At 39.2% G+C, this 22,095-nt stretch overlaps 1 protein-coding gene across 3 annotated transcripts; it reads left to right on the top strand.

Annotated features, from left to right (window-relative positions):
• Positions 1-128: 128 nt before the first annotated feature.
• On the top strand, positions 129-21,516 carry mlh1 (mutL homolog 1, colon cancer, nonpolyposis type 2 (E. coli)). Of its 3 annotated transcripts, none has more exons than XM_061252462.1 (19): positions 129-663; positions 1,149-1,239; positions 1,389-1,487; positions 3,127-3,200; positions 4,388-4,460; positions 5,145-5,236; positions 5,582-5,624; positions 8,160-8,248; positions 8,709-8,821; positions 9,068-9,161; positions 9,242-9,395; positions 10,123-10,457; positions 11,871-12,001; positions 14,246-14,354; positions 16,594-16,657; positions 16,806-16,970; positions 17,866-17,958; positions 19,087-19,200; positions 21,035-21,516. In XM_061252462.1, the coding sequence occupies exons 1-19, from the start codon at positions 518-520 to the stop codon at positions 21,200-21,202; spliced, it is 2,247 nt and encodes a 748-aa protein (XP_061108446.1). In that variant the 5' UTR covers positions 129-517; the 3' UTR covers positions 21,203-21,516. The 3 variants fall into 3 exon arrangements, with proteins under 3 accessions (XP_061108446.1, XP_061108454.1, XP_061108461.1); XM_061252470.1 differs by lacking the exon at positions 129-663 and adding an exon at positions 677-924; XM_061252477.1 differs by lacking the exon at positions 129-663 and adding an exon at positions 931-1,067.
• Positions 21,517-22,095: the final 579 nt, after the last annotated feature.

Genomic DNA, 22,095 nt, shown 5'->3' with positions numbered 1-22,095 from the left:
CTTATCCAAAGACATATTCGAGGTCCTAATAGATACTTCCGGTTTCTGCGATGCCATAGCGTGTATATGTCTATGGTGTATAAGGCACTAGGGGAGGCAGGCGGAGCTGTGTCACAAATGGAAGGGAAACGGCGACAGAAAAACGGCGCTCTTGCCAGGGCCCACAGTTTTTTCTCTGATTGGCCAACGTGACATGTCACGTGAACATGGTCATGTTGTCCCTTTTTCAACAATGCTGCTTTCAAGCAAATAAGTGACGTCAATACAGGAGTTATATCTACTTGGATTTTCTTCGAGAACGACAAAATGATGTATAGTAGGCCTAGTCTTATAAAAGAACCTGAACATAAAGGCATTTTATGAACCCTGTTTGTGACACAGTGCTGGTCTACACGTTTATTTATGAAAGGGTTTGACATTTTACGGAAAGTTAATTGGCCAGATTTAATATCTATCGTGAATTTGTTAATGTTGTCACTTTTGTATCACTTAACACATAGGTAGCATTGAAACTAAAATGAACTATAGTTGTTTTTTTAACGCCCTTTGCTGCTTCAGTGTTCATGTTATACTCAGATATTACACGCATTATTATTTGATCTCAGCAAAGCGTGTTCTGCTGGACCTGAAACATAACAACATTTCAAATATCCACCATCTTTGGTAATATGAATTGAAGTATTTCCCGCGTGTGTTGTAGTGGGTTGTGCAGTTTATGCAACTAGCTGGCTAGGTACTTAGACAAACACATTAGATGTAACTTTAATGTTTGCGAATTTTTATTGAAACGTATAACTAGCGAAGGAAAATTTAAAATATGGCTGGGACAATCCGAAGATTGGACGAGACAGTAGTAAATCGCATTGCAGCGGGAGAAGTAATTCAACGGCCTGCGAACGCAATAAAGGAAATGATAGAAAATTGGTGAGACTTGTGGAGAGTGCACTGTTTTTATTTGTGTAGAGCCAACGGTAGTTATTGTAGCGAAGTAGTTTGAGGAAATTACCAGCTGCACTTTCAGAATGTAGATTACTAAACTGGCTAATGTGAGATGGCTAACCAGCTTGGTAAACACTCGTTTAATCCTCATCTTGCTAACTTAGATGTATGTCTAATTAGCATGTTAACTAATGTTATCTGTTTTACAGTTTGGATGCCCATGCCACCAGTATTCAGGTCACTGTTAAAGAAGGCGGACTAAAACTAATCCAGATTCAGGACAACGGTACAGGGATCAGAGTAAGTGGATATAACTAACCTGATCATTTCGAACATTGTGTTAATATGATAAGTTAGTTGTTGAATAGTTTTTTTTTTGTTTTAATTGCAGCTGATATCGGTTTGTTAACGTGGTTTTGCTTTTCTGGAATGATATGTGTTAATTTCAGAAAGACGATATGGAAATAGTTTGTGAAAGATTTACCACAAGCAAGCTCGAGAAATTTGAAGACTTGAACGCCATCTCTACCTATGGTTTCAGGGGAGAGGTAGGTAACGTTTAACAGTTCCAGTTTGTGCATTTATCCCCCCCCAATTATTATCACAGAGGGAGGTATCCACGACACATCCACCCAATATCTATTCAGAATGATGTAATGATTACAATAACACATATTTCTACTTTGGCATAAAATCTGTATTGAAAACAATGTCAGGATTGTTCGGGTGTTTGGACCGCCTCACCACCCCACCTCCCTTCTCAACTCTCCAAACGTACCACCCACAAGTACATTGTATTGGAGAAGGAGGGAGACTGGGAGACAGATAAGTTTGGAACAAGGATCAAGAGCTGAAAATTGGTTAATTGCTCCACGCATAAAGGCCCCACACACAAAGGCCCCAGTCAGGATTCAAACCCAGAGTGTTGTTGTGAGGCAACTGTGTTAACCTCAGCATCATTATGCCACCACATAGCTTGTGCTGCAAATCTCTCTATGCATATCTCTATTAAAATTTTGTGAAACAAGGAGGAGATATGCAATGAAACTAAAACATGTATTGGCCATTATGTCAGGGAATTTTTGATGTCATCAATGACCCTGACCTAACAGCTCAGAGTCTGGTTATAATTTGAACTGAATGCAATGCATTTGATTTATCTAATTTTGCTGATTCTTATGATACCTTAAGATTCTGACTGATTGCCGATACCATAATTACCCCATACAGTGTAGTCTGAATCCATTCAGAGATTTGCCTTTACCGTCACTTTAATATCATCTTCTATAGCTTTTACAGCAGTTTACAGCTGCATCACGTTTCTGCATCTTTGTGGATTGTACAATATTTACATAACAGCAGAGGAATATTAACATTTTATTTCATGATTGCTTGAATTTTAAATGAATATTTAAATACAGTATGATACGTTGCACTGCACGTTGTCCTGATCCTCAAGTAAAGTCATGATTCACCAGTCATATTAAGCTGCTCATTTAGAAGCCCTCTATCTGAGAATGAATCAACGGGTTAGCATGCTTTCTTGCCATGCTTTCTTGGTTTTGATGGTCTGATTGGTCAGGAGTGTCAACTAGATAAGTAAGTTATTATATTTGCTGGGCGCTGTGTGATTCTGCAGGGTAATGCATGTGTAATGGAAAGCATTTGTGTCTCCAAAAAATTGTCCCAAGCATCACATTAGTCCTCTTGCTTCATCTGTGTAGTATTAAATATGTCCGTTCTTTTGTTTTGGAGAAGTAAAACGTCCTATTTTCAACTGGTTGAGAGTGTTCTCCTTGTAGTGCGTCACACGAGGATAACCACTCCCCTATCCACACAGCAAATATTTTACTAACGTTAGGTTCACTTAAATTAGTGTGAAATTAGAGCGTCTTTTAAGGACTATTAGACTATTTCTGGTTATATGCATTCAGCTAGCTGGCTTTAATAAGGTGATGCTATCGATAATGTTAGCTAGCTTGTTTGCTTTCATAAGGACATTATAGTTGTGCTTTTATATTGTCTTAATGTTAGATGGGCAACCAGGATTATTTTTGCAGCCTGGCTCAAATTTGCTGTGACCGTACCACTGCAGCATTTCTAGATTTTATAGCAGTGATTCAGTCCATTATTAACTTATGTTTTTCATAATTAAGATGTTCTAATATAGCTGTGCTCTTGTTGCAGGCCCTTGCTAGTATCAGCCATGTAGCTCATGTAACCATAACAACCAAAACGGCAGATGGAAAATGTGCTTACAGGTAGGTTTCTTATACAGTATGTACAGTCCCCTCCAAAAGTATTTGAACAAAACTAGCTCAGTGTATCTTCTGCTCTTATGCGTTGTTAGGACGAAATTGCTAAACTTACACTGTGTTTTTTATTTATTATTATTTTCCTGATTGGTGGGGAATGTTGTATTGTGTGTTCTGTTTTTTATGTTCTCGTTGTTAAAACTGAAATGGCAATACATATATTTAAAGTATTGGAACAGCAAGGTCAATTCCTTTGTCTTTGCAATACACTGAAGACAATTTAGTTTGAGGTCAAAAGATGTACATGAGATGACCGATCCAAATTTCAGCTTTTATTTCCTGGTATTTTATCGACATTTGTTAAACAGCTTAGAACATATCACATTTTGAGTCAGACCACCCAATTTTTGGATGGGCGAAAGTATTGGAACATGTAACTAACAGGTGTTTCTTGTTGCCCAGATGTGTCCTGTTAGATTGATTGGTTAAACAATAAATAGTTCTTAAAGTCAAGTCTTGGTTTAGCTTTGGGTTATGCCTGTGAAGACTGAATTTGAATAAACCAACATGAAGACCAGAGAGCTGTCTGGGAGAAAAACAAACTATTTTGTAGCTTAGAAAAGCAAAGAAAGAAGCCACAGGTGTACTGAGCAACAGACATCAAACAATTCGTCCAAGGAATACAACAGCAGTTGATGACAGAAACATTGTGAAGAGAAACCCCAAAACATCAGTCAGTGACATCACAAACCTCCACAGGGCAGGGGTGAAGGTATCTCAATCAACTAAAGAAGATTTAGAGAGCAGCAATATAGAGGCAAGATGCAAATCACTTATCAGTAGTAAGAATCAGAAGGTGAAGTAATTTTAACACATCTCGGTGTAAATACCAGGAAATAAAAGCTGAAATTCTCAATTCTTGTCTCATGTTCATATTTTTATCTCAACCCCAACTGTATTCAGTGTAATTGCAAAAATAAATTAATTGGTCTTGCTGTTCCAATATTTCTCTGCGGACTGTATATGTATATTTTCTGAGTGGAAACTCAGCTTGCACTCTACAGTCGCTGGTGTGCCTTTGAATTAAAGCATAACTACTTTCAGCAATGACTCTCAGGTCACAGTGTATTGATGAATACCTGTTTACCAATCGTAACACCTTATGTTATTTAACACCTGTTCTGTGCCTTTAGAGCCAATTATTGTGATGGCAAACTGAAGGCACCTCCAAAACCCTGTGCAGGAAACCAGGGGACCCAGATCACTGTAAGTGTTTTTAAGTTATGTTCAGTCTTTATAAAGGGGGTGCATATCAAAATCAGTGTATTTAAACATGATTGGGTTAAGGGCATTGTTTATGAAGGGGACTCAGATAGTCACGGCACTAGGGTCATGGTGTCTTTAAAGCAGGGATCTCAAACTCAAATCCTGGAGGGCTACTGTCTGTTCCTGCACTTAAAGGTCTTGAAACTGAAATCTGTCAATTCTATGCTGATGTGTTGTTCTAATATTCTTGAAAATGTGTGAGATTGGAAACCTGCGCTTAAAGACATACACCATCTGTTCTTCTCTTCCAAAAAACTCAGTATTTTGGCTTTGTTGAATATTAATATAATGTGTCTATGCATCAATGTGTCAACATAGCCAGCCCTCCTCATTTCACAATTTGTGATCCAATTTTATACCCTTGGTTGTTGTAAAGTGTTGAAAAGTAAGCAAGGGAATTTGCTCGGGACAATTCAGCTTGCTTTGCTAGGCAGCATATTATTGTGGAAATTGTATCCTAATTTGATTAATTTAAACTCTAAAATATCTATTTCTTAAATAAGGAGTAAATGTACATTTTCTTAATTATTTTACGTACATATTCACAACACCACAGTTTGGGTGTACAGAAATAGCATTACTCTGTCACATTCTCATTTGCTGAGTGGGTTATGTTTCTTACAGGTGGAGGATTTGTTTTATAATGTCTCCACCCGGCGAAAGGCTCTGAAGAGCCCCAGTGAGGAATATTCCAAAATTGTGGAAGTGGTGAGCAGGTCTGACAAGAACCTTTTACAATCAATGTTATGCCCAGCCCTTCTTCCTTCAGTTAATTAGCAGTACTTATGTTGTGTACTCATGGAATAAATCCATGTACAGTACTATTGTAGCATGCTAATGGAATTTTTCAGTACAGAGTACTAATGTACAGTAGCATATTCATAGGAATCCATTTGCAGTACTAATATAGCCTTTATATAGTTGTAGTTGCATTCAATGTCGGCACAAGAACACCCTGCCATAATTACTTTACAGTGTTAGATATACATTGATAAAAACATTTGAAATGAACTTGTTTGATATAATTATTGTATTAATCTGTCTGAAAATATATTTTACAGGTATGCAATACACAACTCTGGGAAAAGCTTTGCAGTTAAAAAGGTTGGTGTACAAAATCCTAAACAGCATTTAAGTCTATAGAAGCCTACATGTACAGATGTGCAAAATTACTGGACATTTACAATGTACTTCTTGTGTGTCCATTTATCTCAGAGTGGTATTCCTGAACACTGTTAAATTATTTGCATGTTATACTGTACCCGCTTCCTGGAATGTTCATGTTAATTATCAGCATGGTGTACAGTACACAATTGTTTGGGCAGTTGCCTGCATCACTGTGATGGGACTTCTCACCTTGCACTTTGGGCTTTACAGTTTAATGAGCTGGTATTTTATATATTAACTCTGCTGATATTAGATTAGAAAAGCGTTATCCACACATGGAAATTTGTCTTTGGCTGCACATGGCATATACATCACATTACAACCATAGAATACATTAGACATAAAACACATAGGCCATGTACTAGTAAATAATCATAAAAGATTGTCTAAAAATACCCAAACATACAGTGATTTCTATTCTGATTTTTTTGGAATTCAGAATGCTTTCTGCATTCAGAACAAAGGTCTTCTTATAGAGATGGCATCCTCTATTGCCTACCCGAGGGGAGTTGCAGAAACTTTGGGGATAGGTGATGATATTTGTCATCAATAATATTTATTGCTTTCCTCTGGATGTGTGAACTATACCAATTTGTGAGCCATGGCTGAGTTTTCCCCACAACCTTACTACCTAGATTTACCACTTACCATTTACTCACTCTTACTCTTACTATTGAGATACGATATGAATGCCTTGACAGTCACAATGACAACAAACAATACATCCTCAGCCATAACAGCATCAACAATTACATAACAGTATTGCACATATCCCATAACATAACACATACATACACCTCATAATACTACATGCTAAAAGATCACCATAATAAAGGCACTATAAAAATTATTACATAAACTTCAGCCTCAAGCAGCATTGTTAAGAAATTGAATGGAAGTTGGAACAAATGAGTTCTTAGAACGAGGGTAGGAGGTCATACTCTGAATGGAGAATGTGAGAAGGGTCATTTACTATTCTCTGGGCTTGCCTAAGAACAGTTTGTTCATAAATAGACTGCAAGGTCTGGTAGCTGCTTTTTCCAATGACCTTCATGGCCGTGTGCACCAGACGAGCGAGTTTAGTTTTTTGTTTTGCGGTGAGGTTGCCATACCAGGATGATATCCCATATCTGATTAAACTCTCCAGCACTGCCTGGTAAAATAAAAACATAATGCTTTGTCCACCCCATATACTCTCAGTCTGCGTAGAAAATACAGTCTCTGCTGTAGACGAGAACACAAGATATCAACACGCACATACCAACTAAAAGTGTCATCTAAGTGAACTCAAAGATACTTATAAGAGCTGACCTGCTAAATGGGTGAGTCGTGTATAACGACAGGGCTATGATCCCCTACTGATCTCGCGTCTAAGACCAACTCTTTAGTTTTGTTAACATTCAGAGTGAGGTGGTGAGCATCACACCATTGCACAAAGTTTTCTATTTCAGAAAAATAGGCTGAGGTACTGGAATCATTGTGCAGTAGACTGAGGATGGCGGTATCATCAGAAAATTTAAAAACGAGGTTCCCTGGGTGGCTGCTTATACAGTCATTAGTATAAAGTGTAAAAAGAACCGGGGAGTTGACACAAGCCTGTGGGGCACCTGTGCTGATTGATTTGCATTCTGTGAGGGTGTTATTGACTCTAACCTGCTGACTCCGATTGGTTAAAAAGGAAAAATACCACTTGATTAAAAAAGGGTTAACACTCATCTGCCTCAGTTTAGAGATGAGCTGGTGGGGTTGAAGTGTGTTAAAAGCCGAGCTAAAATCAATAAATAAAATCCGTGCATATGCTTTTGGGCATTCCAAGTGCTTGACAGTGGAGTGGGTGATGCTGTTAATAGCGTCATCAGTACCTCTCCCCTGCCTATAAGCAAACTGGTATGGATCAAGTACCAAGTTGACCTCTGCCTTAAGCACAGATAACATGTATTTCTCAAAACTTTTCATTACAATCGAAGTCAGGGCCACAGGTCTAAAATCATTGTTATCAACTGGGCACGGTTTCTTAGCTACAGGAACTATGATGGATTTTTTCCACAGAGCAGGAACAGTGTGTGAAGCCACAGACCTCTGAAAGATGGGGCACCAAGCTGGAGTGAGCTCTTCTGCACATGCCTTTAAAAGCAGTGCAGAAATGCCATCTGGGCCGGTGGATTTATTAGTGCACACATGTTTGAAAATAGACTGAATCCTGAGTGGATCAATTATAATCCTATAGCTAACATCAGTTAAAATAGTTTCTATGACATTATTAGATTCCACAGAAAAGTCATGGTTATCAAATCTGAGAAAAAAGTAATTCAGTTAATTTGCCTTCCCCAGATCATCATCAGTACTGAGGCGTTTCTTGGTGGTATTCATATTTGTAATGGCCTTCATGGAGTCCCACAGCTTTTTTGAATCCAAAGGTCATCTGTTTATTAGTCCATTTAAAAGGAAACATGGATATTTCATTCTCTACAGCAAGGGGAGACGACAGCAGACGTGAGAACCCTGTCTGGTGCCTCCACTGTGGATAATATCCGAGCAGTATTCGGGAATGCTGTGAGCAGGTATTGAATCCAAACCGTATTCGGGAATGCGGTAGGTAGGTACTGAATCCAAACCGTATTCGGGAATGCTGTGAGCAGGTATTGAATCCAAACTGTATTTGGCAATGCTGTGAGCAGGTATTGAATCCAAACTGTATTTGGCAATGCGGTACGTAGGTATTGAATCCAAACTGTATTTGGCAATGCGGTACGTAGGTACTGAATCCAAACCGTATTTGGCAATGCTGTGAGTAGGTACTGAATCCAAGCTGTGAACAGGTACAGTTTTTCAGCCCCTCTGGAGGATACTCCAATAGACAAGTTGTCTTTGTTTTCTCATTATTACATGAACTGCTCATTTCTGTAATTTGTTCTGAAATTCTAGGCTTAATTGCTGTTTCTCTGTCAGAGTGATTTTTGTGGAGCAGTTTGTTGTGGTAGATCGTGGCTGTCTTTGTAACTGTGGCTTTTGCATTGATAGGGAGCTGATTGAAGTTGGATGTGAGGATCAGAAACTTGCTTTCAAATTGAAGGGGTTCATCTCCAATGCTAATTACTCCGTCAAGAAGTGCATCATCTTGCTCTTCATCAACCGTATGTGTCTCACATACACACAGACACACACACAAGCGCATACACACATCAATGTTTTCTTTAGAGTTCACTCACTTGAGAGACTAGATATGGAATAATGGTGTCTGAGTTCTGTTCCATCAAAACCAAATGGTGAATTATAATTTTTTTTTTTTTTTTTCTCATTAGTGCAACAGTGTATAAATTGTATTTATTCTGAATTAACCTGGGTGGAAAAGAAAAATGGCTGTTATTTTTGTTTTCTAGACCGGCTGGTGGAATCGAGTGCTCTTAAAAAAGCCATAGAAACCGTGTACGCTGCATATCTTCCCAAAAACACGCACCCTTTTCTTTATATCAGGTAATATAGATGGGAGAATGCTTGTGCTTTGCCTGAGAAGGTGGAAATGTGTTTTTCAGTATTTTCTTTTTTCTTTGTAGCCTAGAAATCGCTCCACACAACATTGATGTTAATGTCCACCCCACCAAACATGAGGTTCACTTCCTACATGAAGACTGCATCATCGAGAGTATCCAGAAACACATTGAGAGCAAACTACTGGGGTCTAATTCTTCTAGAACCTACTTCACACAGGTTTGTGTTAATTTGCCAATACTTTTGGTCCCCTTTAAGTTTAACTTCATAATCATTGTTTTATTTCAAATTCAATGTGCTGGAGTACAGACCCAAAACAAAAAATGTGTCACTGTCCAAATACACTGTATTTCTACAGAATTCAGCATGCATGGTCTCTGTTGGAAGCTTATTCCATTTAGTGTACTCAAGTTTACTGAGTGAGCCCCATATCTCACCCATATAGTCCAATAGGCAAAATCGCACTACCAAATTTTAATTTAGATTACCTGAAATTGTCTTTTAATTGCAAAAAATGCTTGTTGTGCTTTTTCTTTCAGTGCATTCACTGCTGAATCTAGAGGCACTCATTCTCAGTCCTAGATAGTCATTGTATAAAGAATGCTTTAGGGCGTTTTGTGGTTTTGTGACATCTGGCTTTCTTTCGTACAAATTATTATTATTATTTTTCCTCTATTTACTGTCAGGGCTCAGTTCTGGGAGTATTTCTCCAGCAGATCCAGGTGTTGCCTTCAGATCCAATCCTTCCTCTGTGTGGGTGACCGCACCACCAGTCACCGGCATAGAGTAGACATTTGACTTCATTGTTTTTTAGAGTGAGGCTAGGAGCTGCAGATATTCCAGTAACACAACAAAGTCATTTATATAAGTAGGACCAAAAGCTACAACCTACTCTCTCTCTCCCAGTAGATTGAGATGCACCATCTCTATCTCTCCCTCCCTGCAGACTCTGCTCCCAGGCCTGTGTGTCTCCTCTGCGGACCCAAAACCCAGCAGCTCTGGGTCTGAGCCCTCTGACCGGGTTTACGCTCACCAGATGGTTCGGACAGACTGCCGGGCCCAGAAGCTGGATGCCTTCCTGCAGCCCAGCAACAGGCCTGTCCCAGTTCCACAGACTCAATCGGCATCTGCTGACCAGGCCGTGGACCCGATGGATAAAGCCAAAAATGCAGCAGAGGAGCTGGAGGATGTAGACATGCTGGCTGCACTGGAGGAAGCTGGGCCTGGTGAATTGGAGGATATGCAGGGCGATAACCCTAGACCTTCTCAAATGAGCTCTAGGTGAGGCCCTGTGAATCCAGCAATCCCAATCTCTCTCCAACAAAAGTCCATTATCTACAGATCTTTTTTAGCATGTCTACCTTTTTGTATTCTGGTACCTTAATCTCTGTGTTAACCCTTTCAGTCCCAATATGGGACTCGAGCCTAACTACTGTAAAATCCCATTATGGCCATATGATCTTATATCTTTTCACCCAATCAAAATGGCTGCTATACTATTGTTTTTGTTCAACCAAAGCCAAAACCACTTAGGATTTTGGTGGAGTTTGGGCTTGGGACTGAAGGGGTTAAATACAATTAAGAATGGGCATGGTAAATTGATTAACCGGTTAACCGAAACAGCCAACTGTTTAAAAAAAAGAAGTACATCCTGCATTATAATGATGGCTTAATCCTCCCAAATTTATAAAAAATGTATTATAGACTATATTTTTATTGGAGTTGCCTACAGCAGAGGGGTTGTAGAATTTCACAGAAGCAAAATTAACATGATTGCAGCACCACTGACTAGCACAGCAGAGTAGGCTATGGCAAGCAACAATTCTGAGAGAATAATCTAAACATTTCAGTGTAAAATATGTTGCATCAATCTTAGATTAAACAACTATGTGATATAATGGACAATAAAAGCACCATAACAAATCTCTATATTAATGAAAATGATAGCGATCCTCTGAACACAAGTACAATTCAGCCAGAAAAGAGCATATTGTACAGCATGTCACTTGTATGGTTATTAAGGACACGTTGCCTCTTAATTTTAAAGGAGTAACCATTGAAGAAACACAATGGAAGTATTAAATGTGCCCATGCTTTAGTTTTGGAGAAGTAAGCGTTTTAAATTTACCGTCCTATTTTCAATCGGTTGAGAATGTTCTCCTAGTAGTGTGTCACACAAGGATAATCACTCCCCTATCCACGCAGTTTGTGCCGCTGGCGTACAGGCAAGACAATGCTAATATTTGACGTAATATTCACTTGAATTAGACTGCCTTTTTAGGACTGTTAGACTATATCTGGTTATATTAATTTAGCTGTCAAGCCCAAGCCATGACACTCCTCCACCATGCTTCACAGATGAGCTTGTATGTTTTGGATCATGAGCAGATCCCTTCTTTCTCCTTAATTGGCCTTTCCATGTCAGGTAGAGGTTAATCTTCATCTAATCAGTCCATAAAACTTGGTTCCAGAACTTTTGTGGCTCATCTCTGTACTTCAAATTGTAATCTCATCTTCCGATCTTACTACTGATGAGTGGTTTGCATCTTATGATATGGCCTCTACATTGCTGTCTTCTTTGAACACTTGATTTAGATAACGTTGTGTGAATGGGTGAGAAGCATTATTTGTACAGCGCTTTGGATTAAAGGTGCTATATAAATGCTCACCATTTACCATTTACCATTCTGGCAGGAAGCGACCTCGCGTGGGCCAGGAGGGCGAGGAGGAGGAACTCACTGCGGCTTCCATCCCGAGGAAGCGTAAGATCAAACTCCACAGTGTGAAGGAGCTGCGGAGCGAAATCACAGAGCGAGCACACGCAGGTATTTTACCTGAGAGGAACTGTTTAATAATATGTTTCCCATGTCATGTCAGGATTAGGGTTCGGAACCGAGAACCGGTTCCAAATTAGAACCAGATAACCGATTAAAAAAAAATATATATATAATAATAATAGTAATAATGTTTTTGGTACTGCTCATTGGTTCCTAAATGAGCATTTTCCCTTATGTATGTTTTGAATAAACGGCCTTGATTAGGCGATTGCAAACTGGTACATTAACCAAAAATTGCATTTTGAATATGTCAATTTTAAATGCATATCTAATATGAAATATATATATTTTTTTTTTTTAACTGCCTTTTTGACATTATATCTTACATGTCTGCTGTGTGCGGGCCTCTAGAGGGCCAGAAAGTATTACCAAAAACACAGTTGTGTGGATTCAGAACATCAAAATGTAAGAATCATAAATATGAATATAATAGTGCCTATGCGGGCACTTTTACGTGTTTTTTTCCAACCTTGTGTGTTTAGTTGCATATTGTTTCCATACCATGACTTCCTGAAATTTGTGACCTATCAACATCACCAGAGTCTGGTTATAATATTTTCAGGTTGTCGTACAAGTGATAGAAAAATCTCTTTGCAGACGAGGCTCAAACCATCGTGCTGCTGCCAGATATGCTGTACAGGTACATTTCACCTGACTAATTTTCCTGTTGAACTCAATGGAAGAATTACTCGGGAGAAACATCCCTTTAAGTATCTACTGTATATCTAGTAGCTGCACGGTTGTTTGAGGCTTGTTTGATACCTCGGACCCTTGATGACTTAAAGCCTTTGAGGCAACAAATGTGTTCCATACTGTATCAGCATAATTTACGGCTGAATCTAGTCCCACCCCCCAATTCCCATAGAGATCCATTGAAAGGCAAAGAGTTCTAGTATCGCTTGTAGGACAACCTGAAAATAAGATATCCAGACTTTGGTGATGTTGATGGGTCACATTGCTCAAACATTGAAAAGTACTGCAATTACTACATGGTGAAACCCAAATGTATAAAGACTTGGTTTAATAAAAGCTGACAATCTGCACTTTGACCACATATGAATTGTGTGATGACAGTAGAAATTAAACCTCAAAAAAGCCAAAGGGCAAGGTATGTCCAAACTTTTGACTGGTACTGTATGTACTGTTATCGCTTTTAACAATACTTGTGTAAATAGAAGTTTTATCTCAATACAATGTGCCATGGCAAGGGAGATGGTGTTTTAATGTTAGTTATATTTATATGTGGAATGCGGATGAGTGTGTGTATAGACTGGAGGCAACTGTTTTAAATTCTTGGTTAACAAACTACAGTATTCTTTTGATAACTAAATTATCTACGGAATCCTGTTGGCTATTTGAGATGTGAAACAGGCAGTTGAGTTTGTGGCAGAAGGAATGAAAACCATATTTGTGGATATTTTGTGGATATTTCTTCAGTTTATTTATTTGTATTCTATGTATTTACTTTGAAGTAGTTATTTTAATGAAACAATGCACTTGGTTGTAGGGTAACCATATTTCTAACCATATTGGAATCCGAACCGAGAACCGATAAGCAGAACCAGAAACGTTAAAATCAATCGAAAATTTATGAATGTGTATTGAGTATAGTACGTTCATTGTTGCTGTACAAAATGGTACGTGTGCAAGCATTATGTCACTGTCTGGGCATCAAACAAATGCAAAGAAAATTACACAAAAATACATTCAAAATGAACGTGGTAAGAGAAAATGTATGATATTTTTTACATTTTACATTATTGGCATTTGGCAGACGCTCTTATCCAGAGCGACGTACAGTTGATGAGACGAAGCAGGAGACAATCCTCCCCTGGAGCAATGCAGGGTTAAGGGCCTTGCTCAAGGGCCCAACGGCTGTGCGGATCTTATTGTGGCTACACCGGGATTAGAACCACCAACCATGCGTGTCCCAGTCCTTTACCTTAACCACTACGCTACAGGCCGCCCTATTTTCACTGTACATCATCAGTAATCCTTGGAACTGGTCAAAGGTATCTAAACTGAGTGCCCGTATCTAAACGGGGAATTGCACTAAAGAAATGCATTTGGCTACAATTGACATTTTCCTGCTAGAAAACAAATTGACTTGTAATTTGTTTTTCCAAGTGAACTTTGATGTGAGGTGTAAAGACAGTGCAAAGCAGCTTTTTGTCTGAATGTGAGAATGCTTTTTTCTATTAGTTTATATTTATCTCTCACTTCCTTCTGCAGGCCTGGGAGAGATGCTGCAAAACCACTCATTTGTGGGCTGTGTGAACCCGCAGTGGTCCCTCATCCAACACCAGACTAAACTTTACCTGCTCGACATCACCAAGCTCAGGTTCCAAAAGCCTGACCCACTTTTACACACTGCTGTAGACTTGCAAAACTTATGTCATTATGTAAAAGTCATTCATTGCAGAAATGAATACAATGAGCACCATTCATTGGACAGTGACACATTTTTTTGTTATTTTGGTTCTGTACTCTAGCACTTTGAGTTTGAAAGGCTTTGTCAGCTTTAATTTGAGGGTATTTTCATCCATATTGGATGAACCGAGAAATGACAGCACCTTTTCTACATGGCCCCGCCATTTTAAAGTATTTGTTGAATTTTCTTCACAGATGTGTTTTTTTAAGCCTGTGTATTGATTTGTGTTGTTAGTGAATGCAGAAGAGGCTGTTGATGTCCAGTCTTGATTCTAGACTTTGCAATTGCAAAGAGATTGTTGTTGGGGTGTGACAACATGAGGAAGACAGCAGTGTCGATTCAAATTAAGCTAGCCATCACAAGGCTCAGAAATGAAAACCATGGGGAGCCGCGGTGGCGCAACAGGCTAAGACACAGCAGACTTGCGGTTGCAGTTTGCTGCAGTTGCACACCGGGGACCGGGGTTCGATTCTCGGTCCTGCCAAAAGCCAAGTTTGGCCGGCTCACGTGGGGCAGCAATAATTGGCTCGCTGCTCCAGAGGGAGGGACTTGGCAGGGTTATTAGATCGCCGCACAATAAGCACCCCGGGCGCCTCGGAATCACGGCAACGGGGACGAGACGGCTTGAAGAAGGCGTGTCACTCTCATTCGGGCCGCCGAGGGATGGGGTACGGGCGGTACATCTAATACGACTACCTCCAATTGAATCAGACGAGGTACAATTGGCTACCAAATTGGGAGAAAAGGGGAAAAATCTGGAAAAAATGTATTTAAAAAAAAAAGAAGAAGAAGAAAACCAGTCAAAACGGGAATATTGCAAAAACCCTGGGCCTGCCCAAGTCAACAGTTTGGTTCATTATTAACAAGAATAGTCAACTCAATTATGTCAAAAGACCCGGTAGAACCGAGGAAAACTGTAGTGGATGACCGGAGAATACTCTCTGTGGTGAAGATAACCCCCTGATGCAGACTGACCTGTGGATGCAGGTGTGTCAAAGTCCACCGTATGTAGAAGACTACAGCAGCAGAGCTACAGAGGGTACACTACAAGATGCAAACCACTGATAAGCCTGAAGAACAAAAAGGGCGAGGTTACAGTTTTCTAAAAAGCACGTAAAAGAGCTCCAAGAGTTCTGGTACAAAGTCTTGTGGACAAATGAGACAAAGATTAACATGTACTAGAGTGATGGAAAGTGGGCCTGTATGGCTGCAGTGGAACGGGCTCCGTTGTCAGCGTCGATGATGTGACCACAGACAGAAGTAGAACAAGTCTACAGAAATGTTTCATCTGTTCAGATAAAATCAAATGCCTCCAAACTTATTGGATGGCATTTCATAATGCTACAAGACAGTGACACAAAACATACTGCTAGAACAACAAAAAGGGGTTTGACAGCCTAAAAGTGGAAAATCCTTAACTGGCCGAGTCAATCTGTATCCAACTGAACATGCATTTTATATGCTCAAGCTGAAGGCAAAAAGTCTCAGAAACGAGCAAGAACTGAAGATGGCTGAAGTACAGGCCTGTCAGAGCATCACCAGGGAAGATACCCAGCACCTGGTGATGTCCATACATCGCAGACTTAAAGCAGTCATTGCATGCAAAGGATATGCGACCAAATATTACAAATGATTTTTCTACATTATATTAAACTGTCCGATATTTTTTGATGCCAGAAAATGGGGGGGGCAGACTATGTACAAAAAGCTATATCATTTCTCAATGATTAATCCGATATGGATGAAAATACCCTCAAATTAAAGCTGACAGTCTGCACTTCAATGTCAATGTATTCTTTCAAACCCGAAGTGCTAGCGTACAGAATCTAAATACCAAAAAAATGTCATTGTCCCATTAATTATAGTGCTCACTATAGCAGTTATTTAAAGAGTCGTTTTAACAACTTTATTAAATTTGTGTTTTTGTTCATTTATCTCACAAAGTGAACCTGACATTTTGCATTCCATACCATGGATGGATTCTATGTTTTCCTTTGTTTCATCAATCCATTTGGAAATACATTATGAATTCAGCATGAACATATCATTTTGGGCTGTTCTCATGGATGTGACTATCAATAATAGAAAGTCAGTTTGAATATATCACAGGAGACTGTAAATTTATATTTTATCAACCTTTCTTTCACAGCCAGGAGCTGTTCTACCAGATTTTGATGTTTGACTTTGGAAACTTTGGTGTCTTAAGATTATCGGTAAGTAACATTGGTTACCATCAACATAACATTACACATATTTAAAACGTAGCACGTTACATTGCCATGTTAGCCAAAAAAGTAGAATCATTACCTTACTTTACAAACGCGTTACCCCCAACTCTGGTGCCACCCTCTATATTTGTAGATGCCGGCTCCACTCTATGACCTGGCAATGTTGGCCCTGGAGATGCCGGAGAGTGGTTGGTCAGAGGAGGATGGGCCGAAGGAGGGCTTGGCCAATTACATTGTGGACTTCCTGAAGAAGAAAGCCGAGATGCTGGAGGACTATTTCTCTATGGAAATTGATCAGGTCAGACCGGCTCCGCAGGAACACAAGAAGAACAGAAATAAAGAATGTGCTGTTTAGTGCACTGCACGTACAGGCTCATAGACAATTATGTTTTCAAATGTGGGAATTTTAGTTTGTCAATTGTTGTTCAGAGCAATGATCCGATAATTGGAAATGCTATCTTGTCATGCCAATAAAGCTCTTTGTATTAAAAAATTGTGAAATGGAATCGGATATTTTTACAGCGAGATCGGAGCTAATAGACAATTTTGGTGTTTAAAAGTGTTGCTCAGAAATTGCAAACAGGCTGTGTGCGACGGCAGTGTAAAAAATGTAAGGTGGACCAGGAATTATGAATATGAAGTTGCAAATAAGAAACCAATTTAAGCCACGTTTAAAACCTTGAATTTAACCAAGATAAAAAAAGAATCAAAAGCCTCTCTATTTATAGCAGAACGTAACTAGCATATGTAACCATACATGCTGATGCCCAAAAATATGAAAAACCCCTGCTTATATTTTTATCTTTGGTAAAAGACCATGGTATAAGCGGAATAATCCACTCCGAGGTGGTCATTACACAGTTTTAACACACTCCGCTATGTGTCGGGTGTTTCTTCGCCCCTGCATCCTGTATTAAAACCGTGTAATGAACACCTCGTCATGGATTATTCTTTACCGAATGAATTGGCTAACATTAGATGACTTAAGAAGTGAGTACTGTATATTATTTTTGTTGTTTTATTGTCTTTACTGTATTAATTTGTATATTACTGGAATTGCTAGTAATGCTGTTACAGTTTTCACCTTCAACTGAATGACCACAAATATTCTGTAAGTGCATTTACGCAATATTTTTGTTATTTTAAATATATATTTATTTTATTTTTTACATTGGCTGTCTCTGTGTTTGCAGGATGGAAATCTGACAGGCTTGCCTCTGGTCCTCGATAACTACATCCCACCGATGGAGGGACTTCCCATGTTTATCCTGCGATTGGCCACAGAGGTAAGATGATAACCACACCCTCACTTTTTAAAGATTTTACAAGATTTGACATCATCATGGACCAGCAGGTGTCCATTTAGATCAAATGTCTTTCAATTTTTTTGAAAGCCATTTCAATATCCTTTCACGCAGCACCACATATTCTTTCCCCCCAGATGTCAGTCAAATAGACTCCACGCCTCCCCCCGAAAGAGCCATTTCAGTTGCGTGTATGTCATATCGTGGAAACTGGTGCTGCTCTAACTTCTGTTTCAGCTTGTCTTTAATATTCATGAGTGTGCTTCAGATTATAGAATGTGTTTAGGCATGGCTTGCACTCAGAATATTTATTTCACATTAAGTTGTGTACAAAATATCTGAACACTTGGGAAATGTGGGACAAGTATGGAAGACAATGGCTACCATCCAGGTATAGCTGATTAATGAATTTATGAAATAGCATGGCAACATGCACAATGTCACGAATGAGATGCTGGATTGGATTGTTAATACAATATTATACTGAGTTTGGTAGTCCTCCGTATGGCTTTACGTTGGTTTGCACTCTCATATAAAAGTGCTGATACACCTTGATGGCGAGTAGGCTGATGTTAGGGCTGATCAATTACATTTCCTGCCTATATCAGACCAAAACTGATTACAAGAATATTCTAGATCAGTGGTGTTTATTTACCTAAGGTGCTTGATTGGAACCCGGAAGGGTGGTGGTTCATGCCCTGGTGTAACCACAATAAGATCAGATTGGATGTTATTTTTACAATAAATGTTTTGCTATGAATGTGTATATTTATAAATATGAATGATTCAATGAATGGTTTATTGAGGCGAGTCATTGAATTGAGTCGATATGAGACATGTATGATTATATTGTTTTCTGCATAAATTAGTTTAATTACAGTGATATAAATGTTGCTAAATGAGATGTATACTGTCAGCTAAATATTGTAAATAAACAGTGTCCGCTAAATAACCTAGTTGTCACTCTACTTAATACCATTCAACTATGGATTAGTGTGGATTTCAGGTTTTGAGTACTGTGTTTATGGAGAAATGTACCTTTTGAAGAAAGTGCAGTGGTCACACAGCCGTTTTGCTGCGTGATTGAGTTAAAATGCATGTTGTGTTCAGGTGAACTGGGACAGTGAGACGAACTGCTTCAGGGATTTCTGCCAGGAGTGCAGTATGTTCTACTCCATCAGGAAGAGGTTCATTGTGGAAGAATCTCCTGCGGCACAGCAAAGTGTATGTATCCTTGATGCAGTAATATGTATTTTGAATTTGTTAATATACATGTTTGTGTGTGTGCATGAAATGTATACAGTTGTGTTCAAATAAATAGCAGTGTATTAAAAAAAATTTTTTTATAGCTCTTAGTTCCATATTTCGAATGTAGTGGAAACATTACACATTCAATTCCAAAGCATTAACACATTTTATCAAGTCTGTGTTATTCTTTTACAGGAAGCAAAGAAAAGGAATATTAATCTGTTAAAAAAAATGGCAGTGTCAACATTTTTCTCTTCAAAGTCAAACATTACTGTATAAACTGAAGAAATTTTTCAAGATTTAACTTCATTTTAAATTACTGAACTAATATTTAGTTGCATAACCATTGTTGCTGCTGCGCATCGAGTCAACCAACTTCTGGCACCTAGGAATAGGTATTTCAGCCCAGGATGAACAAATTACATTCCATAGTTCCTGTGAGTTTTTGGGTTTTGCTTCAGAAACTGCATTTTTAATGTCACCCCAGAAGTTTTCAATGGGGTTGAGGTTGGGGATTGAGCTGGCCACTCCCATTACCTCAATCCTTTTTGTCTGGAACCAAGATGTTACTCGCTTTCTCGGGTGTTCGGGGTCGTTGTCTTGTTGAAACACCCATTTCAGGGGCATTTCCTCTTCTGCATACGGCAACATAATCTCTTCAAGTATTTTGATGTATTCAAACTGATCCATAATCCCTGGTATACAAACCCAACACCATAGTATGAAAATCTTCCCCATACCATGATTTTTATGCCACCATGCTTCACTGTCTTCACAGTGTACTGTGGCTTGAATTCAGTACCTGGTCGTCTGACTTACTGTCATCTGACGTACTGTCAACGACCACTAAACCCGTAAATAAAAATTTAACTCAATTTTATCAGTTCACAGAATGTTACGCTATTTCTCTTTGTACCAATTGATGTGTTCCTTGGCAAATTTTCACCGATTCTGCACATGCCATTTTTTTCAACAATGGTGCTTTACAGGGGCTTCTTGCCGATAGCTTAGCTTTGATCAAATGTCTTCTGACTGTAACGGCACTTACAGGTAATTGTAGATCATCTTTGATCTTTCTGGAGCTGATGAATGGCTGAATCTTTGCCATTCTGACTATTCTTCGATCCGTTTTAACAGTAGTTGCTCATTTTCTTCTGCGTGTTCCGGGTTTCTGTTGCCATTTTAAAGCATTTGAGATCATTTTTATCTGAGCATCCTATAATTTGCTGCACTTCTTCATACGCTTTCCCCTCTCCAATCAACTTTTTAATCAAATGACTTTGTTCCTTCGAACAGCCCATTTTACTTAGCAATTCAGAAGGAAATATATTTTATAACAATGTGTGAAACATTTGCTTCTTTTCTTCCTTAATAAAGGAAAATTAATGACACCTGTTTTTTCACAGAATTAATGCATTTTCTAATTAAACTCCACATTATGCTATTATTTTGAACTCGCCCCTTTCAATGAATGAGTCAATTTCTCAGAACAAGCAGCATGCATGTCATCACAGTTGGGTCTGTTGTTTTTCTATTACACTACTACATCTGCAAGTAAATAATAATAAATAATTAATAAATAATATCACTACTACTAATAAGAATGGTTCATGAAGTTACTGATGTTGTACTGCTATTTTTTTTTTTTTTTACACGACTGTACATGCATGTTATTGTTATTGAGTACGGGGGCGGTATCTGCATTTCAGTTTGGGTGGTCCAAAGGACATAGCATCAGGTCCTCAGCCCTACATTTGTGTGAATGTCATGTAGCGCAGATGTAGTCATGTAGCACTGATTGTTGTTGCAGGGGGAGGAGCCAGGCTTCAGTGGATGCTCTTGGAAATGGAATGTGGAGCACCTCCTCTTCAAAGCCTTCAGGACACTGCTCAGCCCGCCCAAGCACTTCACTGAGGATGGCAGTGTCCTACAGATTGCCAATTTACCCGACCTTTACAAAGTGTTTGAGAGGTGCTGACACTACCACTCCTTCAGAAAGAAATGTCTTCTGTGACTTCTTATTGGATTGCTTCAAGCTCGGTTCCTCTGTAGTTACTTCAGAAACACAGGAGATATACCCGGCTACAGACGGATACACATGGACACCTACATTTACAGCTTCGGTTTCAAAACTGTGGTCTCACAGGGTCTGTTCTTTGAGGGCAACTGTTTCTGGACTTCTCATCCTTTAGTGGTGATGTAACATAACTGCTGTTCATTGCCTGACTGCTCTATTATTGAGTAAGATATATTTTTAAAATTTCATTTAAAAAATAAATTTTTTGCAATTAATCTGTTCATTTCTAAATATGAATGATTGCTCATTCCTGGGCGGCACGGATGGTGCAGTGGGTAGCACTGCCGCCTCACAGCAAGGAGGTCCTGGGTTCGAATCCCAGTCAGCCAGTCTGTGTGGAGTTTGCATGTTCTCCCTGTGTTTGTGTGGGTTTCCTCCGGGTACTCCAGTTTCCTCCCACAGTCCAAAGACATGCAGGTTAGGCTGATTTGAGAGTCTAAATAAAAACTGTTCCAGTCGATTACATCTTATGTTAGTGTGTGAAATAGATGCTCCAACCAAACCTCTGATGAAGACTGTCATGACATTATTAACCCAGATGTGAGCATTGTTTATTTTAGCTGGGTTTGCTGTGCAATACTGGAGATTTGTTTTGTAAATGGGTGGCATTTATATAGCGCCTTTATTCAAAGCGGCGTACAATTGATACTTCTCATTCACCCATTCATACACCGACGGCAATTGGCTGCCATGCGAGGTACCAACCATCTCGTCAGGAGCATTTGGGGGTTAGGAGTCTTGCTCAGGGACACTTCGACATACCCAGGGTGGGATCGGCAACCCTCCAACTGCCA

This window comes from Conger conger, chromosome 1 (assembly GCF_963514075.1).
Source record: "Conger conger chromosome 1, fConCon1.1, whole genome shotgun sequence".
In the NCBI taxonomy this organism is placed as follows: Eukaryota; Metazoa; Chordata; class Actinopteri; order Anguilliformes; family Congridae; genus Conger; species Conger conger.
The sequence above is the reverse complement of the archived record's forward strand: the minus strand, read 5'-3'. Positions and strand labels throughout refer to the sequence as shown.

What these genes read in the sequence shown, in the direction of transcription:
- mlh1 (XM_061252462.1), top strand. Translation starts at nt 518, where the DNA reads ATGAACTATAGTTGTTTTTTTAACGCCCTTTGCTGCTTCAGTGTTCAT. An exon ending in CTAGAACCTACTTCACACAG is followed by an intron (nt 9,396 to 10,122) that starts GTTTGTGTTAAT and finishes CCCTCCCTGCAG; the next exon opens with ACTCTGCTCCCAGGCCTGTG. An exon ending in CTCGACATCACCAAGCTCAG is followed by an intron (nt 14,355 to 16,593) that starts GTTCCAAAAGCC and finishes TTTCTTTCACAG; the next exon opens with CCAGGAGCTGTTCTACCAGA.